Source organism: Dryobates pubescens, chromosome 5, assembly GCF_014839835.1.
Source record: "Dryobates pubescens isolate bDryPub1 chromosome 5, bDryPub1.pri, whole genome shotgun sequence".
Taxonomy (NCBI): domain Eukaryota; kingdom Metazoa; phylum Chordata; class Aves; order Piciformes; family Picidae; genus Dryobates; species Dryobates pubescens.
Genome location: NC_071616.1, coordinates 14,706,906 through 14,732,851, shown reverse-complemented (window position 1 = coordinate 14,732,851; position 25,946 = coordinate 14,706,906). Strand labels below are relative to the sequence as shown.

General features: G+C 49.1%; 1 protein-coding gene across 2 annotated transcripts in view; it reads right to left on the bottom strand.

Moving 5' to 3' along the window:
- Positions 1-19,244, bottom strand: part of ATL1 (atlastin GTPase 1) — a 40,758-nt gene extending 21,514 nt beyond the window's left edge. For both annotated transcript variants that reach the window (XM_054161640.1, XM_054161641.1), the window contains exons 1-4: positions 19,075-19,244; positions 4,131-4,378; positions 3,078-3,212; positions 1,575-1,679 (exon numbers count right to left, since the gene is read on the bottom strand). In XM_054161640.1, coding sequence (XP_054017615.1) covers positions 1,575-1,679; positions 3,078-3,212; positions 4,131-4,378; positions 19,075-19,108 — 522 coding nt within the window. In that variant the 5' untranslated portion in view covers positions 19,109-19,244. The remainder of the gene's footprint in view (positions 1-1,574; positions 1,680-3,077; positions 3,213-4,130; positions 4,379-19,074) is intronic.
- Between the last annotated feature and the right edge of the window lie 6,702 nt (positions 19,245-25,946).

Sequence of the window (25,946 nt, the reverse complement as noted above, 5' to 3'; positions counted from 1 at the left end):
TTCAGAGCACTCAGAATGGCCCTGTGACCTACAGGCCAATGTGTGGGCAGGTGTGGTTAAAGCCTAGGACATGATCCTGGCTTGTACCAGAAACAGCGTGGCCAGCAAGACCACAGTGATTGTCCCTCCGTATTGGGCACTGTGAGGCCCCACCTTGAACACTGGGTACACTTCCAGGGCCCTCACTCCAAGAAGGACACTGAGGTGTTGAAGATGGTTCAGAGAAAGGGAACAAAGCTGGTGAAGGGTCTGGAGAACAGGTCTGGTGAGGAGCAGCCGAGGTTGTTTAGCCTGGAGAAAAGGAGGCTGAGGGGAGACCTCATTGCTCTCTACAGCTTCCTGAATTAAGTGAAAACAGGCTCAAGTTGCAGCAGGGGAGGTTTAAGTTGGACATTAGGAACAATTTCTTCCCCAAAAACGTTGTCAAGCCCTGGAACAGGCTGCCCAGGGCAGTAGTAGAGACCCCATGCCTGGAAGGGTTTCAGAGCCATGTAGATATGGTGCTGGGGGACAGGGTTTAGTGGTGGACTTGGCAGTGCCGGGTTAACAGTAGGACTTGATCTTAAAGGTCTCCTCCAGCCAAAGCAATTCCATGAGTCTATGATTACCATGGGGACACAGCTGAACTCTCAGCTGGTCTGTGATGACTGTAATGTGGTGGGTTGAAATTTCCCCCCAGCATTAACTTTGAAGCCAGACAAACTCCGTTAGAAGCAAATGAAGCTGTATTTACAAGCAAAAACTACACTCTACAATGGAATGCAATGAATATGTACAAAATATACAGTATTTACAATATCATACAGATATTTACAATTGCCAAACAACATGGAAACCTCCCTGGTCAGAAAGACCAGGGAAGCTGCTCCACTGCCCCCCCATCCCCACTCCAAACCTCCCAAACCCCCCTGTACCAAGAGAGAGAGGAGTTGAGAGCAAGCAGTGATAAGCTTATCTCAAGGCCAGCCAGAAGCGTGTTATCTTCTCCCCAGCGAAGCAATAACAGCCAAGATCAGAAGAGAAAAGGAATGGGAATGGAAGTGAAATGTGAAGAATTGTTATGATACAGCTTCTCTTATCCCAGACATTTATCTAATGAATTTGTTTAGCATCATCTTTTGTTTTCCTTTTTTACACCCAATAATGATTTAATTATATTTTTCTACTTTTCTGCTCGAAATCTGCAGCTAAATTGTAAAGGCATAGCTTAAAACTACCACAGTGACCAAGACAGACCCCAAGCACAGCTGTGCTGCTGGGCAGACTGCCCCTGTTCAGACAGACAGGCACTGCTGCTCCCTGCACAGGAAGCACTCCAGCATGGGAGCACCAGGGGCTGTCCTGCCCCAGCCTGGACCCTTGTCAGACGCAAATAAAATTCCTTCTTCCCCATTTTTATGACGTGCTGAGCTCTGTACCAAGACAGAGCTTCCATCCCATTCATGCTGTCTTCCAAGAGTGAAGGCCAGGTGGCAGGAAAGGAAGCCCTAGGAGGCTATGAGGTTACTGGTGTGTGAACACCTCCAGCCCACCACCTTTGAGGAACTGATTCCTGGAGACGTCTCCCTTCTTACCTGTATTGAGCTGATCATTGTGCTAAGGGCAAACACAGTGGCTGAATCCCGCAGGGTGGACTGGCTGTCAAAGGTCCCCTGTGTGTCCATCAGCAACACTGCAACCTGAGAGGCAGAAAGTTCCACATCACCTGGATGCACCCTAAAGCATCTGCATCCATGCAAAATCACTCTATAATGCTGAAGAAGCAGCTTTGGGGGAAAGGACTCGGGAGTCCTGGTGGACAACAGGCTTGCAGTGAGCCAGCAATGCACCCCTGCAGCCAAGAAAGCCAGGGCATCCTGGGAGGGTGGCCAGCAGGTGGAGAGAGGTTCTCCTCCCCCTCTACTCTGCCCTGCAGAGATCTCATTTGGAATACTGCCTCCAGCTGTGGCCTCTCCGGTTCAAGAACTACTGGAAAGAGTACATCAGAAGCTAAAAAGTTGCTGAGGGGCCTGGAGCATCTCTGTGAGAAGGAAAGGCTGAGAGACCTGGGGCTGTTCAGCTGGGAGAAGAGCAGCCTGAGAGGGGATCTAATCAATGCTGATCAATAGCTAAAGGGTGAGGGGGAGAAAGAGTATGAAGCCAGACTCTTTTCAGTGTGTCCAGTGATAGGACAAGGGGCAATGACACAAACTGGAACCCAGGAGGTTCCATCTAAACAGAAGGAGAAAGTTCATCTCTGTGAGAATGGCAGTCTTGGACCAGGCTGCCCAGAGAAGCTGTGGAGTCCCTGTCTCTGGAGGCATTCAGAACCCACCTGGACATATCCCTGTGTGTCTTACTCTAAAAGCAGGTGATCCTGCTTTAGCAGGGGGGTTGGACTAAATGATCTGTGAAATGACAGAGCAGGGTGGGGGTTGAACACCAGCTGCATTAGCATGCTGGGAATTATACTCTTCCTGCCTCATAACTGGTGGAGAACAAAGCAAAAGCGCAGCCCCAGTCACTCTTGACAGGCTGATAACTCCAGAAGGCAGCAAAATGAACACTCTGCAACACAGCGGAGGGAACCACTTTGCTCCTCAGGCACTGGCTGTCAGTGCAGATGGGTCTTTTCCTGAGTCTGCATTAGCTTCATGGCACAGAAGCCAAAGACAGCAGAGTTCTGCACCTTAACCCAAATTCAGGCAGTATTAGCAGCCACGCTGTGAATAATCCAGTGTGACTTTGGTGTTGGGCTCCTTATGAAAGAGTCCAGGAATATGAACAGCCCTGGCTGTAAGCTGAATTTTCAGGATGCCCCAAAATGCAGTTTGCATTGCATTTGACCACTCTGAATGAGGACACCCCATTTTACAGCTACTGCTCCAGGAAAGGGGAGTAGTTTGCAAGGTCCTCAGATTCAAGATCCCTGGGAACAGCAGAGGAATAAACTCTGGGATTCCCACAGTTAGAGGGCTATGGTACTGGAGAACTTCTCTAAACTTGCACAGGTGTTTCAGCCACCTAAGCCAAGGCAGAAGAGTCTTACAAAAGCTGGAGGAGAAACATGAGCTGCCCAGCAGCAGGGAAGCACACACCTTTGTACCATCAGGCTTGTCCACCAGGAAAACCTCGCTCCATATCTGAATGCCGGTCGTCTCCCGCTCAGACCCACCTCTCCAGGAGAAACCAGTCAGAGGCTCATTGTAATCTCCAACCCAGTCTACTGCTTCCTGCAGGTAGGAACAGAAGTTGTTGATGGACATCTCATCTCACTTTGGTTTTACACTTTTCTTCTGTGCTGCCTCCACCCCAGCACTGGAGGAGGGCAGCCCTTATCAGAGAGGTTTCCCACAGGGCAGAAAGTGTGAACATCTCTGCTCCAAAGTTAAGAGTCCAATGCACCACAGTCCTGGTGCACAGGGCTGTGGAAGAATCTGCTCTATTTTATTTTGTGGTGGTTTAATGGCCATGGTGGTGTTAGGTTGATGGTTGGAATCAATGATCTTGGAGGTCTTTTCCAATCTAAACATGTTGTAGTTTGAGCTGGGTGCCCCCCTGGTGCATTCACTTCCTGTGTCCAGAAGTCCAGCCCAGAGGGATGGACACAGGAAATTGTGTATTTCCTACCATAATTCTTTGCACCACTATAAGATCCAGTGCGGAGTCTGGCACTTCCTCTTTCCTTCCCTCTCCGAGACTTGGTAACTGGGGGAGAGATCTCCCGGCCATGGGCCTGATTGGGCCCAAGGCCACAGGGGGATGGGCAGTCTCAGGCCTGGCCAGCTGAGACTAGCCCAGCAGAGGGAGGGGGAAGAAGGAGCCCTGGGGGTTTTGCATGCACCCTCAGGTGGGGATGGGATCTTTCTTTGTCACTGCGCTTTGGGTTTTCTGTAACATTCACCGCTTTCTATTTAAACTTTCATCACTTTTGCAATCCGTTTGCCTGAGTCGTTATTTCTGCCTGTGGTGGGGAGGGGACCTGCCCCAACCCATTACAAAACAGTTCCATGATTCTATGCTAATGAGAGGCTTGAGCATTCCCAGAGCACCAAACCAGTGTGCTATCCAGCTCACCCCTGGATGGTACCTGGGAGCAATGAGCAGCAGCACCATAGCCCTGGGAAGAGCCACCTGAGCTGGAGCCATACCTTATTGTACATGTACCGCAGCATGAAGTCCATCAGGAATGATTTTCCTTTCCTAAAAGCTCCAGCAACGGAGACAGCCACGACCTCTTTGTCTCTGACAGCCTCTGAGAGGAGGATGCGGTTGAGTGCAGCTTCATCCAGTTCAAAGGAATGGTCATCTTTGACAATGAGCACCTGCACAGGTCCTGCCTTCCTCACAGACTCCTCCTCCTCTGAGCTCCACTCGTAAGCCTTGTCCGCAAAGCTACCTGTGTGAACAAGTGAAACAAGTGCTGTTGGAACAGGCTGCCCAGAGAAGCTGCGGCGGCTCCGTCCTTGGAAGCGGTCAAGCTCAGGTTGGATGGGGCTTTGAGCAACCTGGTCTAGTGGGAAGTGTCCCTGCCCACGGAAGGCAGGTTGGAGCTAGATGACCTTTGAGGTCCCTTCCAACCCAAACCATTCTGTGGTTGTGTTAGGTTTCTTCTTCTTCTGCAAAGTGCAGAACCACAGACAGCAGGGCTGAACAGAGTGGTAACAAGCCAGCTAGCCCAAATATCCAGCCTAAACAGCACCATTCAGAGCAGATGTCTGTCAAACCTGTCCTCAGACATCACATGGAGACTCCAGACACTCTAGGGCCATCTGTCCACAGGCAGATGTTCCTTTCCTGCAGGCAAAGAGCTCCCTGCTGGAATCCCCCTTCACACAACACACCCATTATTTTTAGTCCTACAAGATCAGACATAGAGAACAGATCACTCTCTTCCTGCCTGCAAAAACTTCTTACACACACCAACACTGCCACAACAGCTCCCTTAGATTTTCTCTGCCAAAAAAGAAACGTCCAAGCTCCTCAATCACCCTTTCCGACCACATTGCCTAGGCAACTAACTGCTCTCCTCTGGACACTCCTCACCAGGTCCTTCCTGAAGGTTGTCTCAAAAATGGATGCAGCATTCATGCTGAGGTGTCTTAAGTACCTCATGTTCCATCAAAGGAATGCTGCCTTTATACATCCTGCACTGTTTCTGTAGCAACAGCAGAGTCCTGCTCCATTTGCAGCCTGCACTAATGCTCTGAATGTAATCTGCCACTTCTGACATCAACCTCATTGATGGGCACCCCCAAGCCAGCCCCAGCAGGAACCAGGCCATGAAGATACCTGTCCATCCTCATAAAAGCCATTTTTTCACTCCTAACTGGAAAACACACGGAAAGCACAGGCCCTGCTCGCCTTTCCAGTTGGAAAGAGCAAGGTTCCCTGTGCAGCACACCTAGGTGAGTGCTGCATAAGCTGTATAGTGTTCATACAGCCTTATAAGAGGGCCTTATCTCCCCTTTGGGACAGGGGAGAAGCAACAAGATGCTGCAGGAGGAGTCTTTGGAAGGGACAGGCAGGGACCCAGCATTTGGTCACTGCATCAACACTCAGCAGCATGCCAGAGACACGCATCACCCATGGGAAGTGGCACAGCTCTCTCACCTGCACCCCTGGTGGCTTGACTAGAATCAGAAATGTTTAGATTTTATTGGATTTACACATTCTCTCTTGCCTCTGCCATAACTCACATCCTATACAAGGATCCTTCCACTGTCCTTTCTGTGCAGCTGTAAAAGGAGAAAAAACTGGACTCGGTTAGCTTGAGCAGAGCAAGGCAGATGAGATGACAACAGCGCTTAACGGCCTCATGGTCCATCTGGGATGCTTTGTGTACCTGCTGCAATACAGGAGATGGAAGCCTTTTAAGACCTTCCATCCAGTGACACACTGCAGTCCTGGGTTTGCAGCGAGCAGGGTGAGCTCCAGTAGTTTTCCTTTCCTTGAGTTCAAACTTCCCAGCACAGGAAAGAGATGCTGAAGGTGATTGATGGTGCCGGTCAGATCACCTACAGCCACGTGAAATCCCTTCACTGACAGGGAAGGGAACGTGTGATGGAAACTTCCTCCACACTGCTACAGGAACTTCCTGGTTCCTTGGCTCAGGCTGTAACTTTCCAAACTTGGTAGCCTCAAGTTAAACCTCCTCAGTCTCTGTTTAAGACCCTGACCTCGGGGAACCCGTTTTCAGCCAGTCCCAGCAGCTTCAGAGTACAAGGACTGTGTGTGCACAGGCTAAAAGGCAAGACAGAAATACCAAGAGGAAAAGAGTTTGCCTGTTCTGGGCCTCTTTGTAAGGAAGCCTCCGGCAGAAACTTCATCTGTGCAATAACAGCAGTGCTTTTGTGTGAGTTTCTGATTTCCTATGATCCTGCAATGAAATATCAGGATCATTAAGCCTGGTTGCTAGGGGATTTCTGGTGCCTCTTGGATATATACTATGAGCTTTCTTTCCCCCCAGTTGAAAGACAAAGATCTTTTCTTTCTGATGCTCGAAGGCTGTTTTTTCAACAGAACGAAAGTCCCAAAGCCTCTGAAAAGCTGGATTCTCCACCAGACTTCAACAGCCAGGGACCAGCAGCACCAAACTCCCTTCAGCCACCAACCTCCCTTCAGACACCAACCTCTGCTCTGTGTCAATACTTAGGAGCCTCCAGAGGAAAGAAAAGTCTTCCTATTTCAAACACATGAACCCATGATCTAGGCATGCATCACCAAATGACTTGGAAAATGAAAGTCTCTGAGTGCAGTCAGTCCTCTTGCTGCACACACCAAACACTATGCCCAGCGCTGAGATCTTCTCAACATCTAAGTGTGGCCATGTGCCAAAAGGCCACAGGCTCCTGTGGGCTTTTTGAGCAGTGCCATGCTGGAAGTGCCACATATAATCTAGGACGGGGAGCATTTCCTCTCCTGTGGTGTTTCCCAATGCCCTGTTCAAGCCGAGGCCAATTTTTCTTTCCTTTTACAGCTGCACAGAAAGGACAGTGGAGGGATCCTTGTATAGGATGTGACTCATGGCAGAGGCAGGAAAAAATGTGTAAACCACATTAAATCAAAACATTTCGGACTCTAGTCAAGCCTGCGGGAGTGTGGGTGAAATAGCTGTGCCACCTCCTCGCACCAGGGAAGTCCCACCTCTGGGCACACAGAAGGTGAAGGGACAAGCATTCTACTCATCTGACACTAGCAGTAATGAGAGCTGCTCACAAAGCACCCAGCTAGGTACCAAGATGGGCACAAACTCTGCTGTCTGTGGGCTTCAAGCGCTGGGAAACAGCAGCATGGATGCCTCCAGCTCAGACAATCCTGGTCAAGGATCCAAGCACCATGACAAGGAACTGAGGAATGTCCCTCCCATCCTGCTAGCTGAGGGACAGTTGGTGCCAGATCCCTCCTCTGCTGCTGCTAGTGCCTGGATGGGATCTCCCACATCTTCCTCTCCTTCCAGCTCAGCTGCTGGAAAAAGCAACAACCAATGCAGAGGAGGAGAGATTGTGCTGTCCCTTCAAAAGATCTGAATCTCTAAGAAGCACAATTTTTAGCAGGTATTGTGAGACACAAGGCTGAGAGAGCTGGGGCTGTTTAGACTGGAGAAGGCTGAGAGGGGATCTTCTCAATGATGATCAATATCTAAAGTGGGGAGGGCAAGATGATGGGGACAGACTCTTTTCCATGATGCCCAGTGATAGGACAAAGGGCCATGGGCACAGACTGGAATCCAGGAGATTCCGTGTGAACACGAGGAATTACTTCTTTGCTGTGCAGGCTGCCCAGAGGGGTTGTGGAGTCTCCTTCTCTGGAGAGATTCCAAAGACACCTGGACATTGTGATCTTGGGCAAGCTGCTGTGGGTGCCCCTGCTTTAGCAGGGGACTGGACCGGATGATTTCCAGAGGTCCCTTCCAACCCCCACCATGCTGGGATTCTGGGATTTTGGGAGAATATCTGCAGAGAGAAGTAACAATCCAGATCAGCTGTGGCCTCCTAGGGGAGATCCTTGCTTTTGCCACTTGAACACCAGGAAAGCCAGGCTGTTTGTGCCACACAGGGGCACAATACAAAGTGTTACAGGCAGGATATGTTGGTTTCCCAGCTCAATGGAACTATCAGGAGAAAAGCCACTATATTAAGCATGTCTCTGAACTAATTTCAGCCCTGTTACCTTTGCTACTTTCAGGTCTACCATCTGCAGACAAAACTATCTTTCATACTTATTTCCATGTGGCAGAACTCCTCTGTTCTGGTTAGGAGATTATCAGCCACGCTGGAGAGCCAGAGATGATTTTATAAGATGGCTGCATAGTGCTGGCAATCAATTGGCCTTTCTGCTTTGAAAGGAAGTTGTACCTGGCAAGGGCAAAACATCATCTGGCCAAAAAGGAAAGGAAGGAGCCCTCAGCTTTCCTAAACAGACTTGTTTCACTCATTTTCTGACTTGACTCCTCCTCTCTGTCAGGCTTTCTCCCGGCGCCTGGCAGTTACGTCAATTCTCCAGCTGCTCATCCAGCGATGGCCAGCACACAGTTCCTCTTCCCCATTTCATAACAGCTCATTTCCATGACTCTAAAGCAGGCTGGAATGCACGTCTCTTTTCCATATGGTGATTCAAAGTGGAAAGGTGAAGGAGAGCAGAATTTGCAATCACATTTAGTGGGCTGTCAGAAAGCAGCAAGAACGTGGTTCGACTCACCCAGACAGCCCCATAATACAGCAGCACTTCCAGCTCACTTTATTAGACTAAGGGAAAAAAAACACTAAAGCATTCTTCAATTGCTCTGGGCCTTCTTTAGGGTTAAAATTAAATTAAATCAGCATTACTTAATGTTGTGCCTGTGCAGAGACTGACAGACGATGTCTAATGTACTTAAGCTGCTCCAGAAGAATGTATGAGATAAATTACATGCCACTAATTATGCAACACACCTTTGGTGAGTGCTTGCTGAAGCCTGTTCTTCTTCAGCTATGGAAGAACAGGTCAGAGAAATGCTGACTGCTTCCCAGAGACCAACTAATAAAGTAATCTTTTCCCTTTAAATGAGTTTGCACAATAAATACATTTCATTCCAGAGAATGAAATGCAGCCCTCACCCATCACCTGTGCAAAAACCAAGGCTGCCTAACCAGGCCTGAAAACAGTTTACCAGTCCTGTATTCTGCTCTCCTGGACTCCAGGAGCCCTATCTATCCAAGCACTGCACACACAGCGCAGAAGCAGCACCCTGGGCCTCAATCCCTTCCCCTAAAATACAGAGATGTCATTTAATGGCCATGGTGGTGTTATATAATAATAATAATAATAATAATAATAATAATAATAATAATAATAATAATAATAATAATAATAATAAAAAACAGGTTGGAAGAGACCATCAAGTCCAACCCCTCAACCAATCCAACCCACCTAATCAACTAACCCATGGCACCAAGCACCCCATCAAGTCTCCTCCTGAATACCTCCAATGATGGTGACCCCACCACCTCCCCAGGCAGCCCATTCCAATGGGCAATCACTCTCTCTGTATAGAACTTCTTCCTAACATCCAACCTAAACCTCCCCTGGTGCAGCCTGAGACTGTGTCCTCTTGTTCTGGTACTGGCTGCCTGGGAGAAGAGACCAAGATCCGTCTGTCTACAACCTCCCTTCAGGTAGTTGTAGAGAGCAATAAGGTCACCCCTGAGTCTCCTCCTCTCCAGGCTAAGCAACCCCGGCTCCCTCAGTCTCTCCTCCCTCACCAACTTTGTTGCCCTTCTCTGGACTCGTTCCAGCAAGTCAACATCTTTCCTAAACTGAGGGGCCCAGAACTGGACACAGGAATCAAGGTGTGGCCTAACCAGTGCAGTGCACAGGGGCAGAATGACCTCCCTGCTCCTGCTGGCCACACTGTTCTTGATGCAGGCCAGGATCTTAAAAGTCTTTTCCAACCAAAACAATTCTGTGATTCTATGTATTCAAATGTTCAACATACAGAGATGGTTGAGGGCATTCAGTCCAAGCTACTGCATGGAAAAACAGCAAGGAGAGAAAAGAGAGATTTGATAGGAAGCTTTAACTTGTTCTTTCCCTGCCATCCCAGAATCCCAGCATGGTGGAGGTTGGAAGGGACCTCTGGGGATTCATTGATTCATAGATTCATAGAATGGTTTGGGTTGGAAGGGACATTCAAGATCATCTAGTTCCAACACCCTGGCCATGGGCAGGGACACCTTCCACTAGACCAGTTTGCTCAAGGCCCCATCCAACCTGGCTTTGAGCACCTCCAGTGAGGAGGCATCCACAACCTCCCTGGGCAACCTGTTCTAGTGTTTCACCACCCTCACTGTAAAGAATTTCTTCCTAATACTCAGTCTAAATCTCCACTCCTCAAGCTTCAATCCATTCCCTCTTGTCCTATCACTACAAACCCTTGTAAAATGTCCCTCCTGGCTTTTTTGCAGACTCTTTTTCAGGCACGTTCACCCAGGGCACGTTGCACAGGAATGCATGCAGGTGAGTTTGGAATCTCCCCACAGAAGGAGACTCCACAATATCTTTGGGCAGCCTGCTCCAGGGCTCTGCCACCCTCACAACAAAGGAGTTTTTCATCACATTGAGGAAGAACTTCCCTTGTCCTGTCACCGGGCACCACTGAAAAGTGTCTGTCCCCATCTTCTTGCCACCCACCCTTAACGTTTTTACAAGCACTGATTAGATCCCCTTTCAGCCTTGTCTGCTCCAGGCTAAACAGCCCCAGATATCTCAGCCTTTCCAGTCCCTCAATGGAACAGAATGGAGCATCCTTGTATGGAAGGGGCTCAGTTTCTTACCAGCAGTCCTGTGGGGATTCATTTGATCGGCAGTGATAGTGGCACAGATCCTGCTGGAGCTGTGTCCTACCTCAGCTGTTTACATTACAAACATGTCACAGCGCCACTAGCAATACCACGAGCCAGGCTCTGAACAGACCTTCCACTCAAGCTTGATCCCTCTGCACATTCTCCAGAGAGCTTCAGCTTCCAGGAAGCTTATCTGCCCTCCACAAAGAGCACTGGCAAAGAAAGCCATCGCTCTGCAAGCTGCTGTCTCCCTTACACTTACTGCATTCAGCGTGGCTGCCGCTGTGACATGAGTTCTGCTCTCTCTGTTCGTGCTGAACCACCTCTGCCACATGACAACCAGCCAAGGATCACCAGCAAGGAGGCTGGGAAAGGCAGGGTGGCTTTGAGCATGCACCAGACACCCTCTCCTCCCCCAGACAGGCTTGCGCAGAGCTCTGCTCCAGCTAATGAGGGAAAGAGGAAAAAAAGCAGCAAAGCAAAGCACACCCAGCAGCCAGCCAGGGCAGAGGGGAGGTTGGAGAACAAGAAGCTGTATTGATCCTGTATGAAGGATGCACAGCAGGGCACAGCTGCAGCCCAAAATGTCCAGGCTGCTGCAGGAGCCTGGCCTGTGCAGCCATGAGTTAGCAAATTCCCTTAGCATGGGGCTGCCATTAAGTGTCGAGTCTGAGGTGCTCCCAGGGGACAGAGGCTCTGAGAGGACAAAGCAGAGAAGCCTGGCTGGGTAAAGCCCTCTCTTACCCACCACAGATCTGCAATTTGGCTGTGTCCCACTCTCTGATGGCCAGAAAGCCTCCTGAGCAGTGTTTAACCACACACACATTCACCTCCCCTTTCTATATCTTATCTTACATCCAGCTGTCACTGAGCCACACAATCCTGCCTCTGCTGGGATTAGTGACACTACCATGGAATTAGAGGACCCCCAGACCCAGGGAGGACAAACTCCAGGCTCTAGCTATCAGCAGCACTCACTAGCCAGAAGCACCACGCACCCCTGACGCAGCACTTCTACCTCCCTCAGCCTTGTTTTGTGCTTTCTTATGCCTGGGGATGGTGGTCTGGGCAAGGCAGCAGTGAAATGGAAGGCAAAGCCAGAGCTTCCCATGCCCAAGCGGGAAATCACTTCACATAATGGCAGAGTCACAGACTGGTAGGGGTTGGAAAGGACTTCTGAAGACCGAGTCCAATCCCCACCAAGGCAGGTTCACTTGGAGAAGGTCACACAGGAACACACCCAAGTGCGTTTCGAATGTCTGCAGAGATGGAGACTCCACCAGCTCTCTGGGCAGCCTGTTCCAGTACTCCATCACCTTTAAATTAAAGAAACTCCTCCTCATGTTCAGAGGCAACTTCTTATGTTCAAGTTTCTACCCATTACCTCTTGTCCTGTCAGTGGGCACCACTGAAAAAAGACTGGTCCCATCCTCCTGACACCCACCCTTTGAGTATTGATAGCAATGATGAATTCCCCCCTCAGGCTGCTCTTCTCCAGACTAAAAAGCCTCATTCTCTCCTTATTTCCTCAGAAGAGAGATGTTCCAGTCCCCTCAGCATCTTTGTAGCCCTTTTCTGTACTCTCTCCAGCATTTCCCTGTTTTTTATTGAATTGGGAAGCCCATAACTAGACACAGTATTACAGGTATGGCCTCACTAGGGCATAGTAGAGATTGAGGCAAACCTCTCTCAACCTGCTTGCCACGCTCTTCTTAATGTACCCAAAGAGACCGTTGGCCTTCTTGGTCATGACGGCACTTGCACCTCCCCAAACTGGATGTCCAGATGCAATCACAGCTCTGCCATGAACCAAGGTGCAAAGAAGGCTCTTGATGTCTGTGGAAATGATGGACAAAAGACACAGCCCACAATGAACATCTCCACCCAGCAAGCTGCAGGGCATTGCTTAGCAACAGGTGAAGAACACTGTCACAGCCATGGTCAAACTCAGCGGTGTCCTTCAGCAAGCAAGTACAGCAGGTAAAAGGCCATGCTTGGAGGTCATTTGGGTCTTGTTTTGAGATCCCAAGCTGGGTGAACTCTTCCACTCTTCAGTGCAATCTGCTCTCCCACGAACTCCTGGGGAGAACCCCACGCCTCTGCACCCCAGGGTGCTTGCAGCAGGGAGCCAGGCAGGGTGGTGGCTATGCCTGCCAGGCTTGGTGACCATGCGTTTTTGGAGCAGTGGTAAGATGTGGAGTGCACCTCCCTCCCGCCAGCCCTGAGTCATCCAGCTGGCAGCACAGCAGCTTCAGCTAGAGCATGGCCAACTCAGCCCCTTTTCCCTTTGGCAGAGGAAAGGAGGAGATGAATGATTAAGCTGATAACACAAGAGGTTTGGGATCTTCATGTGCAAAAAGACTGCTGACAGAAATAAGAGCCCAGATGATTACCAGCCACCAAACCTGTCTGGTACAACAGATACATCACACTGCCAAAGTCCAGCGTGAAACTTTGGAATGACGACATCTACTACCACTTACATGGAGCTGCAGAGCCTCAGCTGGCTCTGAAAGAGCAGCAATGCCTACTGCTGTGACATTCCAGGCTGAGATCACTGCTAGCATGCTTCAGAGACACAGGCACACAACTGCCTCAGGAAGAACAGAGGCTCTTGTAGACGTATTTTCAGGAGCACCTCTGTGAGGAGGAAAGGCTGAGAGACCTGGGACTGTTTAGCCTGGAGAAGAGCAGCCTGAGGAGGTTAACTTCTCAATGTTCAGAAAGAGCTAGAGGGTGGGGGGCAAGAGGATGGGGCCAGAGTCTTTGCAGTGGTGCCACAGTGATAGGATAAAGGGCAAAGCACAATCATATAGGTTGGAATGTGGAACCACTCAGTTTGGAACAGACCTTGAAGATCATCAAGTCCAAGCATTAACCCTACCCTACCAAGTCCACCACTAAGCTATATCCCTGAGCACCACACCCACATGTTTTTTAAACACATTCAGGGATGGTGACTGAACTACCTCCCTGGGCAGCCTGTTTCAATGCCTGATAACCCTTACAGTGAAAAAAAATAATTCCTAATGTCCAGCCCAAACCTCTCCTGGTGCAGCTTGAGGCCACTCCCTTTTGCTGTATCACTTGTTACTTGTGAGGAGACCAACAGCCACCTCATGACAGCTTCCCTTCTGATAGTTGCAGAGAGTGAGAAGGCTTCCCCTCAGCCTCCTTTTCTTCACAGACACAAAGTGGAACTCAGGAGGTTCCAAATGAACATGAGGAAAAACTTCTTTCCTATGAGGGTGCTGGAGCCCTGGAGTAGGCTGCCCAGAGAGGTTGCAGAGTCTCCTTTTCTGGGGAGATTCTAAAACCTCCTGGACATTGTGCTCCTGTGCAACCTGCTGTGGGAAACCCTGCTTTACCAGGGTTTTCAGACTAGAGGTCTTTTCCAATCCCCACCATGCTGTGATTCTGTGAAGTTTGAGGTCACATTAAACAGCTACATGGCTGCCTCCATGCCAGTTTGTGTGCCAGGATGAGTTGACTCAAAGGCAAGGCGGGCAGCTCTCAGAGAGAAACTTACTCCCATTTGTGTTCATCAAAAGAGAGCATGACTAAAAGGCCTTTATGTGTTTCCCGGGTACAAACACTGTGCTTGCTTGCTTACCCACATTTAAGCCCAGCCAGACTGGGGTGCGATATGATGACTGAAAAGCATCTTTCAAGATGTCCCCAAAAATCTCACTTTCTCCCTCAGCACACTTTTTCTGCTCTGTTTGTCAGCAATCATTTCTGACATGAAATTATTCTTACCCTTTATTTGTTACAGTTGCCTAAAAACAAAGTTTGGTAAATATGCCACGAAATCCTAGGATGTAGCATGAAAGGTGATGACACCCTGGAGAAAATGTTTGTGCACACAGAGTGCTTTAAAAGTGTTTTCCTTGCTTGGCAGAGTGCAGGAGCCTCCACCTCACCTGGGAAATTTGCATTTAGTTTTTACTGCCCTAACACTCAACTTTCCTTCAACAGATAGCAAATGGTGAGTGTTTTTGGCAGGAACAAAGGAGCTGGGGTCTCTCTAGACATTCAAGGTTGATCCATGGGACATCTTGTGCCTCCCACTGCACCAGACTCACTCCTCTTCTGGACAAGGTTCCAGTTGAGGGTGCAGAGAAGTTAATATAAGGCCTGCTGCCTGTCAACATCACTTAGGCCGTAAACAATTTTTACATGTGCTGTTTCTCACCCAGGGGCTTGGCACAGAGAATTCATCAAGACACCGCCAGCTCCACACACTGTTTCCCCCTTCCATTAATCAGGCACCCAGACAGCACCAAAGCCTCTTGTGATATGGACACAACGTGAAGAATGATAAGGGCACCATGGCACCACTGCCAGGAGGGTCAAGGCATCTTGGTTCTTTTCCTAAAAGGGGAAAAGCAGGCTGGTCTTGCTCCTGCTCATCTTGTAATGGATCAGACCACACCACTCAAAACCAGAGGTACAAATCCCAGGTTGCTGCTGCCTCAAAACCAGAGGCACAAAGACCAAGAATCACATTTAGCCATTTGGGTTTCTAGCTTGCAGTGTGTCTAGCTCTCAACTCCCAACACTTCATTTCCTTTTCTCATTTACAAATGACTAATTTGGTTATGAATCTTTTCATATCTAGTGGCTTTTTGTGTAAAGTCCTGCCTAGCTGAAACATCTCAGCTTTCACTCTTCAGGAGGTTCCCAGCATTCATTCAGAATCACAAAGAAATGCCAGGAAGTGGAATGTGAAAATCCACCATAAAAGGTCAGAAAACAAATGACAAACAGAAAGGATGTTAGCTCTATTAGTTTAACCCAAAAAAAATGCTACCAAAATCATCATTTTCTTTCCAGTTTAACCCATTGCTGTGCAGCCTGGAGGCATGATATTGATGATCTCATCCTGGTTTGTGCTGGAAGGGAGTTTCTTCTCCCCAGAATAGTTGCTCAGACCTTCCTGGCAATCAGCCTCTTTAAGAGCTCTCTTAAATCTGACATCCAGCTTGCAAATCCTGACCCAGAGGTATATATTTAACCTCTGTAATCCCTTTTATGCTTTTGAAACTGAATTCTTGACGAGTGGGTCATTCTGATTACAACATGGGCCATGATGGGAAACATGAAGAGTTTTCACACCATTTGTTCCACTTCATGCTGTTTAAAGGAGTGACTGGGAGCAGAGACAGAATCATTGACATATGGAATCATAGAACTTTTTCAGTTGGAAGAGACCTTCAAGATCATTGATTCCAACCTTCAATGGTTCCTCTATGATTACATCTCTGTCCATACAATCATAGAATGGCTTAAGTTGGAAGGGATCTTAAGGATCATCAGGTTCCAATCCCTTGCTCTTACCAAATGATACATCTGGAGCTCCCTCACCCATTCATCCAGCAACCACCAGCAGAGGTGAGGTCTATGCACCACTCAGCACATTCAGTAAGAGAAGCTGAAATGAAGCTCTGCCTTATGCCAACCTTCTGCCCAGGGCTAAATCCTACACTGGATGCATTACACAGCCCTCCACTGGCTCCTGGGGATGTACATTTGTGAGGGTAACTCAGCTTTCATAGCTGACCAGAGGCAATTTTTTCTGAGTACTGCACACTCACTCCCCCTAATTTGCTCTGTGATCTTTTAAAAAAAGCAAATTATTTTCATGAAATGAAGGAGGAGAAAGGTTGCGCTAAGCAGTTGCCTCTTTTCAGGCCTGACCAACCAGGGAGTAATTAGGACAAAGTTTGATCCATTTCAAAATAGAATAATATTTTTAATGACCCACAAGCCCATTTTTAGCACACAGCGAGGACTTTCTGCCTTAGTTTTGCGTAAAAGCCTTCTTTGACAGGCTGAAAAATGGAAGGGTCACCACATGGCCTGATGTCATCAAACAATACTGCAGTCACTGGATGTAAGAACATCTTTCAGGGCAATGAGGTCCTGTTGTATAAATGCACTTTTATTGAAGTGTGTGTGTGGGGGGGGGGGTTCCTAGTAAAAAATAAGGCATTTTCCTCTCTAACTTATCACCTGCAATGTCAACCAGACTGGCAAAGTGCTAAGAAATCCTTCTAGGAATAGGTTAAACCTCTGTGGAATGCATAGAATGGCTTGGGTTGGAAGGGACTTTCAAGATCATCTTAGTTCTCACCCCCCTGCCATGGGCAGGGACACCTTCCTCTAGACCAGATTGCTCAAGGCCTCATCCAACCTGGCCTTGAACACCTCCAAGGAGCAAGCACCCACTACCTCCCTGTGCAACCTGTTCCAATGACTGACCACCCTCATGACAAAGAATCTCTTTCTAATAGCCATTCTAAATCTGCCCTCCTCAAGCTTAAATCCATCCCCTCTCATCCTATCATTACAAGCCCTTGTAAGAAGTCCCTTCCTGGCTTTCTTCTGGGCCTCCTTCAGGTAATGGAAAGACAGGGTATGATTTTGATCTGTGGATGGCTTGCAGCTGAAGGCTCTCACAGAGATCCATTTGGATCCATGGATGGTTCCAGATTCTTGCAAAAGTTAACAGAGAATCTAAGGAGGAGTTCATTAGATCAATGACACATCACATTCCACTGAAGTACGGTGTTTGGACTGAGGAATGTGTCTAACTGCCTTGCAGGACCAAGGCTACTCTTTCAAAGATGATGTGTGCTCCATTTATATCCCTTCTGGCATCATTTGTATGTTCTCACACTATCAAGATCTGAAGATCTGAAGATCTGTACGTGTACGTGTGTGCAATACTCAACGCACAGACAGAGACAGGGCTGACAGCTCTGTGAGACAAAGCTGAGAATGTCAGCGTGTTCACTGGGAAGTTTTCCCTCCAGTTTACCCAAGGGTCTAATGACCTTCGTCAAGAGTCACAGTTAAAAACAACAGCGATCAAACGAGCATTGCTCATTTAATCCTCCCTCTCTTGCAAAAGGAGACCACCAACCCCCCTTCTTTTGTTCAAAGCACACGCTCCCGTTATCCAAATGCTTCCACAAGCATGTCCCTGAACTGTTTAATCATTATCATGGGAAATACTACACTCATTTACACAAATTAGAATGTAATTTGTGTATCTAAACATCAGAGCTCAGATCACCTGCTCTGTCTGATGAGACGGGGATACTGCAATGAGCGAGTTCACGTGGAATACAGCTGAGGTGAAATGACAAATCAGGCTCCTCAGCAGCCTCAAATAACAGCAAATGGCTGTATAAAACCCGATTTCCTACAAAACAGGCAGCATGTTACTGGAAGGTGGCAAAGTGATAACTCTGAATGCAGAAGGCTTGGCCACGGCCCTGGCTGCACACCAGGTAAAAGGCACCAAAAGCCTCTTCCCTTGCTTGGTGCAGCCCACCTGTGGGACCAGTTTTGGTTCCACTGGGGAAGTCGAATTGACTCGTGGATCCGGGCCTGCCATAGGCTGAAAGAGATGGGAAGCTTTTCAGGAAGATGATGCAGAACTTCCTCCTCCTCAGCAGCACAGCGATGCTGCCGCCAGCTCCCGTGGGGTTGGGAAAAGGCTATACTTAAAATGGCCCCTCTCCGCTGGAGGGTCTGACCCACCAATAAAATCCTACAGCCTCCAGAAATGTGAAAAACCCTCCACAGGAGCGGTTTGGGGATAGCCGATGGCTCCGTCTGATGGAGACGGTGGCGTGAACAGGACTCCTGCTGCTCAGCTGAGGCGGGGTGGTGGCTGAGACGACAACCCCATGCCTCACCGGGACTGTGGGCAAGTGCTGTGGGAACAGCAGTGACAGGGCGAGGGGTGTCAGAGCAGGACGGAGGCCAGTGGAGGCTGCCGGCGGCGGCTAACCCCGTGTGGGGCGCAGGGCCGAGGGCGGTGACAAGCCAGCGGTGCCTCCCCTGTCCCGGACATAGGAGTTTGGGCTGGGGTGTTGAGTACCCCCGCCTTGGCTCCAGACCCCCGAAGGGATGGGGAGGAGCATGAAGGGGTAAAAGACGCCAGTGTAGCCCAACGGAAGGAGCAACGAGAGGCGGCCCTCCGCCCCCACAGGCCCCTCAAGCCCCTCCTGGGACTGCCGAGCCCCCCTCGGCCCTTCCCCCTCAAGTGCCCCGTCCGCAGGGCAGCGCCGCCGCCCCGTCCCGCCCCGCCTCGGCGGCCCGGGCCCAGGCGGGGCCGGGCGCGCCCCCCGCCCCGCTGTGGAGCGGGGAACGGGCCGCGGGGCCGCCGCAGGCCCGGCATTGTTCGTGACCCGCCCCGCCCGGCTTCTTCGCTCCCTTCCCTCCCTCCACCGCGGGATTACCCGCCGCCGCCGCCTACCCCAGCTGCTCCTCTCCCGGCGGTTCCGGGCCATGGCGCGGCGAGGGGCTGCCCGGGCCGCGGCGGTTACGGGAGGTTCCTTGCGCGTTCCGAGCCGCGCTGCGTCTGGCGCGGCTGCCGCGGTGGAGCGGGGCGGGCGGGGGAGCCGGCGGCGGCAGTAGCATCCCCGCCCGCCGTTACGGCGTGGCACGGCACGGCAGCCCCTGGGGCACCCGCCCACGGAGCACCCACCGGCCCACGGGCGGATGCAACTGGGGGCAGCCAGGCGTGGGACATTAGCTGTGGATATTCGTGGGTCAGTCGCGGGCAGATCCAGGGGCAACCAGACCCCGGGGTATGTGGCACTCTCACAGGCACCCACCCAGTGAGGGGCATGGCTGGGGTACCCAGCAGAGCCAGGGTGTACCCTAGTCCAAGTCACCCCCACCAGGCGACTGGGCTCATGGGGGATGCACATCATGGATGGGCATTCACAGCTTGAGGGTAGGCAGGCTCTGCAGAAGGAGCTGGACAGGGTGGATTGATGGGCTGAGGCCAATGGGATGAGGTTCAACAAGGCCAAGTGCCAGGTCCTGTGCTTGGGTCAAAACAACCCCATGAGTGCTCCAGGCTTGGGGCACAGTGGCTGGAAAGTGCCTGGTGGGAAAGGACCTGAAGGTGTTGGTCTACAGCCAGCTGAAGATGAGTCAGTGTGCCCAGGTGTCCCAAGAAGGCCAAAACCATCCTGGTCTGGATCAGCAATCGTGGCCAGCCAGGGCAGGAATTATCCCCCTGTACGAGGCACTGGTGAGACCACACCTTGAAAACTGGGTTCAGTTGTGGGCCTTTCACTCCCAAGAAGGACACTGAGGTGCTGGAGTATGTCCAGAGAAGGGCAGTGACGCTGGTGAAGGGTCTAGAGGACAATTTTCATGAAGAGCAGCTGAGGGAACTGGGGTTGTTTAGCTTGGGGAAGAGCATACTGAGAGGGGATCTTCTTAATGCTCTGGAATACCTGGAGAGTGGGGGGTTGAGTAGGTGGGGACAGGCACTTTTCAATGATGCCAGCAAAGAGAACAAACTGGAACCCAGGAGGTTCCATCTGGGAATGCTTAGGCACAAAACTGGCAGGAGAGCAGTGATGCCAGCCTTGAGGTGGCCCTTGCGCCCTCAGCTGAAACATCCCACTTGGGTGCAAGGAGCATGTTCCAGTATGTTTTTCTATGCCTTCCCTCACATTCTTGCCAGCTGCAGACTCACAGGCCTGGATATCAGGAACAATTTCTTCCCAGAAGGGCTTTTCAAGCCCTGGAAGAGGCTGCCCAGGGAAGTGGTGGAGTCCCCATCCCTGGAGGGACTGAAACACTGTGTAGATGTGGTGCTGAGGAGCATGGGTTAGTGGTGGACTTGGCAGTGCTGAGTTAACGGTTCGACTTAATGATCTTAAGGGTCTCTTCCAACCAAAATAATTCTATGATTCAGTTGTACAAATCCAGGGAAAGCCTTGGAGCCTATCGCAATGCTGGCCACAAAGCTCATGCACTCCCACCCACACACTGCAGACTGCCATGGTGGTGAGCACAGTCTTCTTCAGCATGCCAGGCTAGTGCTTGTCCATGCTTTTGATGCCAACAAGCTGCTGGTCAAATAAGAGGATCATAGAATCACAGAATGATTTGGGTTGATAAGGACATTTAAAGGTCACCTAGTCCAAACCCCCTATAGTCAGCAGGGACATCTGCTCAAAGTCCTGTCCAACCTGACCTGGAATTGTTCCAGTCTGAAGCCACAGCCTTGTGCTGCTCTTTGGAAGAAGAGATGCACAGTGGTTGAGGCATGATCTCTGGAAATGTGGCAGTCACCAGAGGATCATATAGGCCAGACTCTGGAAGGATGAGCCCCAGACTGTAGCTGCAAGAGCTGATTTTGGGAAATGCTGCTCATTTGTGTACTGTGGCCTGCAGTGGTCAGGGAAAGATGGCCATCCAGCTTTGTTGGATGCACAGACTCAGCTCTTCAGTTTTGAAAGTGGGGAAAAAAAATCCCAAAATGAACCAATTTTCCATTTCAGGCAGCCAAAGCTTTGTGTTGTTGCACTTCCATTGATAGGCTGATCCTTAATTTGTAAGTGCCTACTCCAATACTCTGTGCCTGCCTCCCGTTGGCTTCCTCCCTGTGTTTACAGCATCAGAGCATAACATATAATTTCAGCTCTGAAGTGCTGGCTCACGTGGTAGGAAGCTGAATCCTCCTGCTCCTGGCTGCCAGGCACCAAGATGACGAGGAGCTCATGGCTTCCACAAAATCTCCCTTATGATTTTTATAAATAATCCCTGAAATTGCACGTGCCTGTTGCTTCTTTGTTATGAGGGGAGATGTCTTGTGCTGGAGACTGTCAGAGGGGTTCAGATAGGTTGAAAGAAGAGATATAAAAAAAAAGCAGCTGGGAAATGAAAAAAATTAAAGGAGCACAGAAAAAGAGATCTGTTAATTTGAAAGTCCAATTAAACTGAGATGGGCTTAGGTCCTGTTTTCCTTGTTTCCTTTGGGAGTTGCTGCTTAGGTCAAGCTGGTGCTGCCCCATTTATTGGCATGGTTGGACTTGATCTTAGAGGTCTTTTCAAACCAAATCAATTCTATGATTCTGTGATTTTTTGCTGTTTCCATTAGAATCATAGAATGGTTTGAGTTTGAGGGGACCTTCAAGATCATCTAATTTCAACCCCCCCACCATGGGGAGGGATGGCTTCCACTCAACCAGGTTGCTTAAGGCCTCATCCAACCTGGCCTAGAACGCCGCCAGGAAGGGGGCATCCACAGCCTCCCTGGGCCACCTGTTCCAGTGTCTCTCCACACTCACTGTCAAGAATTTCTTCCCAATATCCATTCTAAATCTACCCTCTTCTGGCTCATTATGGCACAGGGTATCAAAATGAAAGAGGAGCAGTGAGGTTTGATCTTGTGCTGTGCTGGGATAATTGCTTGCATGGATCCCCAAGGCTTTTTCCTGCATTATTTCCTGTGATCCCAAGTCAGGAGATTTCGTAGACGATTTTGTTTCTGGGGGTGACTCAGCATTTGGTTATTTTCACCCATCACCCATCCCTTCACTCCAGTGCTTCATCCTTCCTTTACTTTTCCAGTTGGAAACAGCCTTTTCCAGGAAGTATCCTCATGCTTTTGCTTCCCTAGTACCACATTGCTGAACAGGCACAGGAGGGAAGGATTCTTGAGGGGAAATGATGCTAAATAGGGGAAAGGAGAAAAAAACCACAAAACCAAAACAAACAACAATGACAAAAAAACCCCAACCCCCAACCAACCAACCAAACAAAAAAAAACCACTAAAACCAAACCTTCATAGGGAGACCATAGCTGGGGTCCCCAAGTTAGTGTCCCAGAAGTTAGAGAGCTGAAAGAAGGACATGGACCTGCTGGAGTGGGTCCAGAAGACCACAAAGATGACCACAAGGCACTTCTCCTATGAGGACAGGCTGAAAGAATAGGGGCTGTTCAGCCTGGAGAAGAGCAGAGTCCTGGGAGACCTTAACACTACATTTTAATATCTGAAGGGGAACTACAGAACTACAGAAAGGCTGGGGAGGGACTGTTAATAAGGGATTGTAGAGATAGGAGGAGGGGCAGGGGTTTGAAAATGCAACAGGGTAGATTTAGGTTGGCCATTAGAAGGAAGTTATTCACAATGAGGTTGGTGAAATGCTGGAACAGGTCGCCCAGAGATGTGATTGAGGTCCCATCCCTGAAGGCATTCAAGGTCAGGCTTGATGGGGCCTTGAGCAACCTGATCTTGTTCAAGGTGTCCCTGCTCACTGCATAGGGGTTGGACAAGCTGACCTTCAACAGTCCTTTCCCACCTGATGCATTCTGTGATTCTGTGAAAAGGCCCCAGAAGGAGGAGAGAACTTGGGTTAAATCCATCCTGCATGCCACAGGCACGGCTTGCTGCGGCCATTTCATAATTCACCTTGATTCGACTGGCCCACTTACCCAGGCAGCATTTACAGTTGCTTTTCCTATCCTCAGCCCTTTACAAACAGAAACCAGCCACGCTGTGCAATGCTTATGTAAGAGGTGGGAAAGGGACACTGCAAATTCTCTGCTTTTTCTCAGGTGCCACCAAGGACTGGCTGGGGCTTGCTGCTGAGGGAAACCAGGCCATCCACACAAGTTTGCTTGGCTGTGAGACAGACAAGGCGCCGTCTTAACCCTGGGTGACAGATCTATACTTACAGTGATTATACAAGGTTTGTGAATATGTTCTTATCTCCCTCACAGAATTACAGAAAGGTAGGATCTGGAAGGGACCTCTGGAGATCATGAAGGCCAACCCCCCTGCCAAAGCAAAATCACATAGGGCAGGCCACACAGGAACGCTCCCAAGCGAGTTTGGAATCTCCAGGGAAGGAAGCTACACAACCTCTCCGGGCAGCCTGCGCTCCAGCACCCTCACGAGCAAAGAAGTTTCTCATGTTGAAGTGGAACTTCCTAGGATCCAGTTTGTATCCATTGCCCCTTATCCTATCCCTGGGCACCAATGAAAAGGGTCTGACCCCATCTTGACACCCAACCTTAAGGTATTTGTAGACATTGATTGGATCCCCTTTCAGGCTGCTCTGTGATTAGAAGTCTCTCAGCCTCTCCCCTCACAGAGATGCTCCAGTTCCCTCAGCATCTTTGTAGCCTCTGTTGGACTCTCTCCAGTAATTTCTTGTCTCTCAAACTGGGGAGCCCAGAACTGGTGTTATGTCACTTCTGCCTTCTTAGTCTTCACTCTTTCACTGCTTCTGCTTAATTGCATGGGAAAGTCAAAGGAACAGAAATTTCAACCCTGTGTAATGAGCATTGCAAGGGGACTTCTCCCAAGCAGTTGCACTATGATGTGTCAGTGCTATTTTAATTTCTGCACCCTTATTCTTGGGTTAAGAGGCCATAATTCCTAGCAAATACCAAAACTCACAGAAAAGGGTAGATTTAAGTTGGACTTAAGGAGGAAGTTCTTTACAATGAGAGTGGTGAAATAGTGGAAGAGGTTGCCCAGAGATGTGATTGAGGCCCCATCCCCAGAGACATTCAAGGTCAAACTTTATGGGGCCCTGAGCAACCTGATCTACTTAGAGATGTCCCTGCTCACTACAGGAGGGGTTGAACAAGATGACCTTTCAGAGTCCCAGCCTGATGCATTCTGTGATTTTGTGAATTCTTTTGGTTGGAAAAGACCTTTAAGATTATTGAGTCCAAAGCAATAAACTGGAATTTGCTTTCCCCCCATTCTTCTTGAAAGCTGAAGCCTTCCTAACATCTTTCTGTGGTTTTTTTTTCTCCCTGTAATATTTTTAAGTGAAGCAGATCTCTGTTGCTTAGGAAATCCTTCTATTCCTGCTCTTCCTATTTCTCACCCCAAACAGTGTTATGACCGCCTACATCTACACAGGGTTTGAAGCCAATGGAATGATCTTTGCTGCTTCTGTAAACATGTCTGCACACTACAGCTGTAACAGGGCCATCGTATTTCACTTGTAGAGGAGATAGAATTTCAGTGGTTAATTAAATTACTTATTTAATCAATCAGTCTGAAGGTACTTCCTTCTGGAAGATGCTTTGTAAACTGAAAGAACTACTTAGGAATATAAAAAGCCATGTAGATAAAGAGCCATCAGCATGAAAATTTCAACTAGATTGGAATAAAATGTCCCACTCTTAGCTGCAGGCTCAGATAATATTGCAGATCCATCTGTGTGTGCCTCAGTGCTTTATCTGGCACCTCCCTTCCTTGCAGTGTCAGAGGCATTTGTTGGATGAGTGGATGTGCAAAAGCATCTCAATATGCTTGCTTGTTTTTTTCTTTTTTGTATACCTCTGTATTTGAAGAATATTCTGGGGAAAGCAAATCCTTTGCTTTCAAGGTGTTCTCCCCAAGATGCAGGCTCCTCCTGCAGGCTTAATGCTTCTGTCCTGGGCTGTATCTTGCCCTGATGTTCTATTAATCCTGGAGCAGACAAATTGAAAGCAGAGGAGAAAACTAATTTATAGATTTTTTAAAACTCATTTAACTCCAGTCTATTCCTTTCTGTAACAAACACTGAGACACACCAACATTGCAGGACTGACTGAGATTTTTCTTCCTTCCTCTTATTTCTCTTTAGAAGTCAGTAAAATCTTTTCAAAGCCTAACTTCCTATCTATTTCCAATATTGTTTTTAATTTGTTCTTATAGAATCACTAAATTGTTTTGGCTGGAAAAGTCCTCTAAGATAACTGAGTCCAACTGTTGACTAAACACCACCATGGCCATTAAACCATGTCCCAAAGTGTCACATCTACATCTTTTTTGAACACCTCCAGGGATTGCAACTCCACCAGCTCCCTGGGCAGCCTGCTCCAATGTCTGACCACTCTTTCAGTAAAGAAACTTTTTCTAATATCCAATCTAAACCTCCCCTGACACAATTTCATGACATTTCCTCTCATTCTATAATTTGATACTAGGGAGAAGAGACCGACCCCCACCTCACTACAACCTCCGTTCAGGTAGTTGTAGACTGCAATTATGTCGTCCCTCAGCCTCCTCTTCTCCATACTCTTGGGTTCTTTCTCTCCTGTGCTGATAGGCAGATTGATGCTCTATTCAAAACATCCTTCCTCACCAGTCTTTGTTTTTATGCAACGTGGCTTTACTAAGTCCAAGTCAAAATCAGTGCATGCCAAGTTTGTTTCTAGGATTTCCCCTTGAAGATACACTCCGTCCAGGGAAATGCTTCCAGCTCCTCTTGGCAGAAACAACTGAATCCACCTGCCTGCATGATTCAGCAAGATACTCACAATCTGCTCCAGCCTGGTTCATGCACCTGAAACAGGATAAGAAGCCAGGTTTC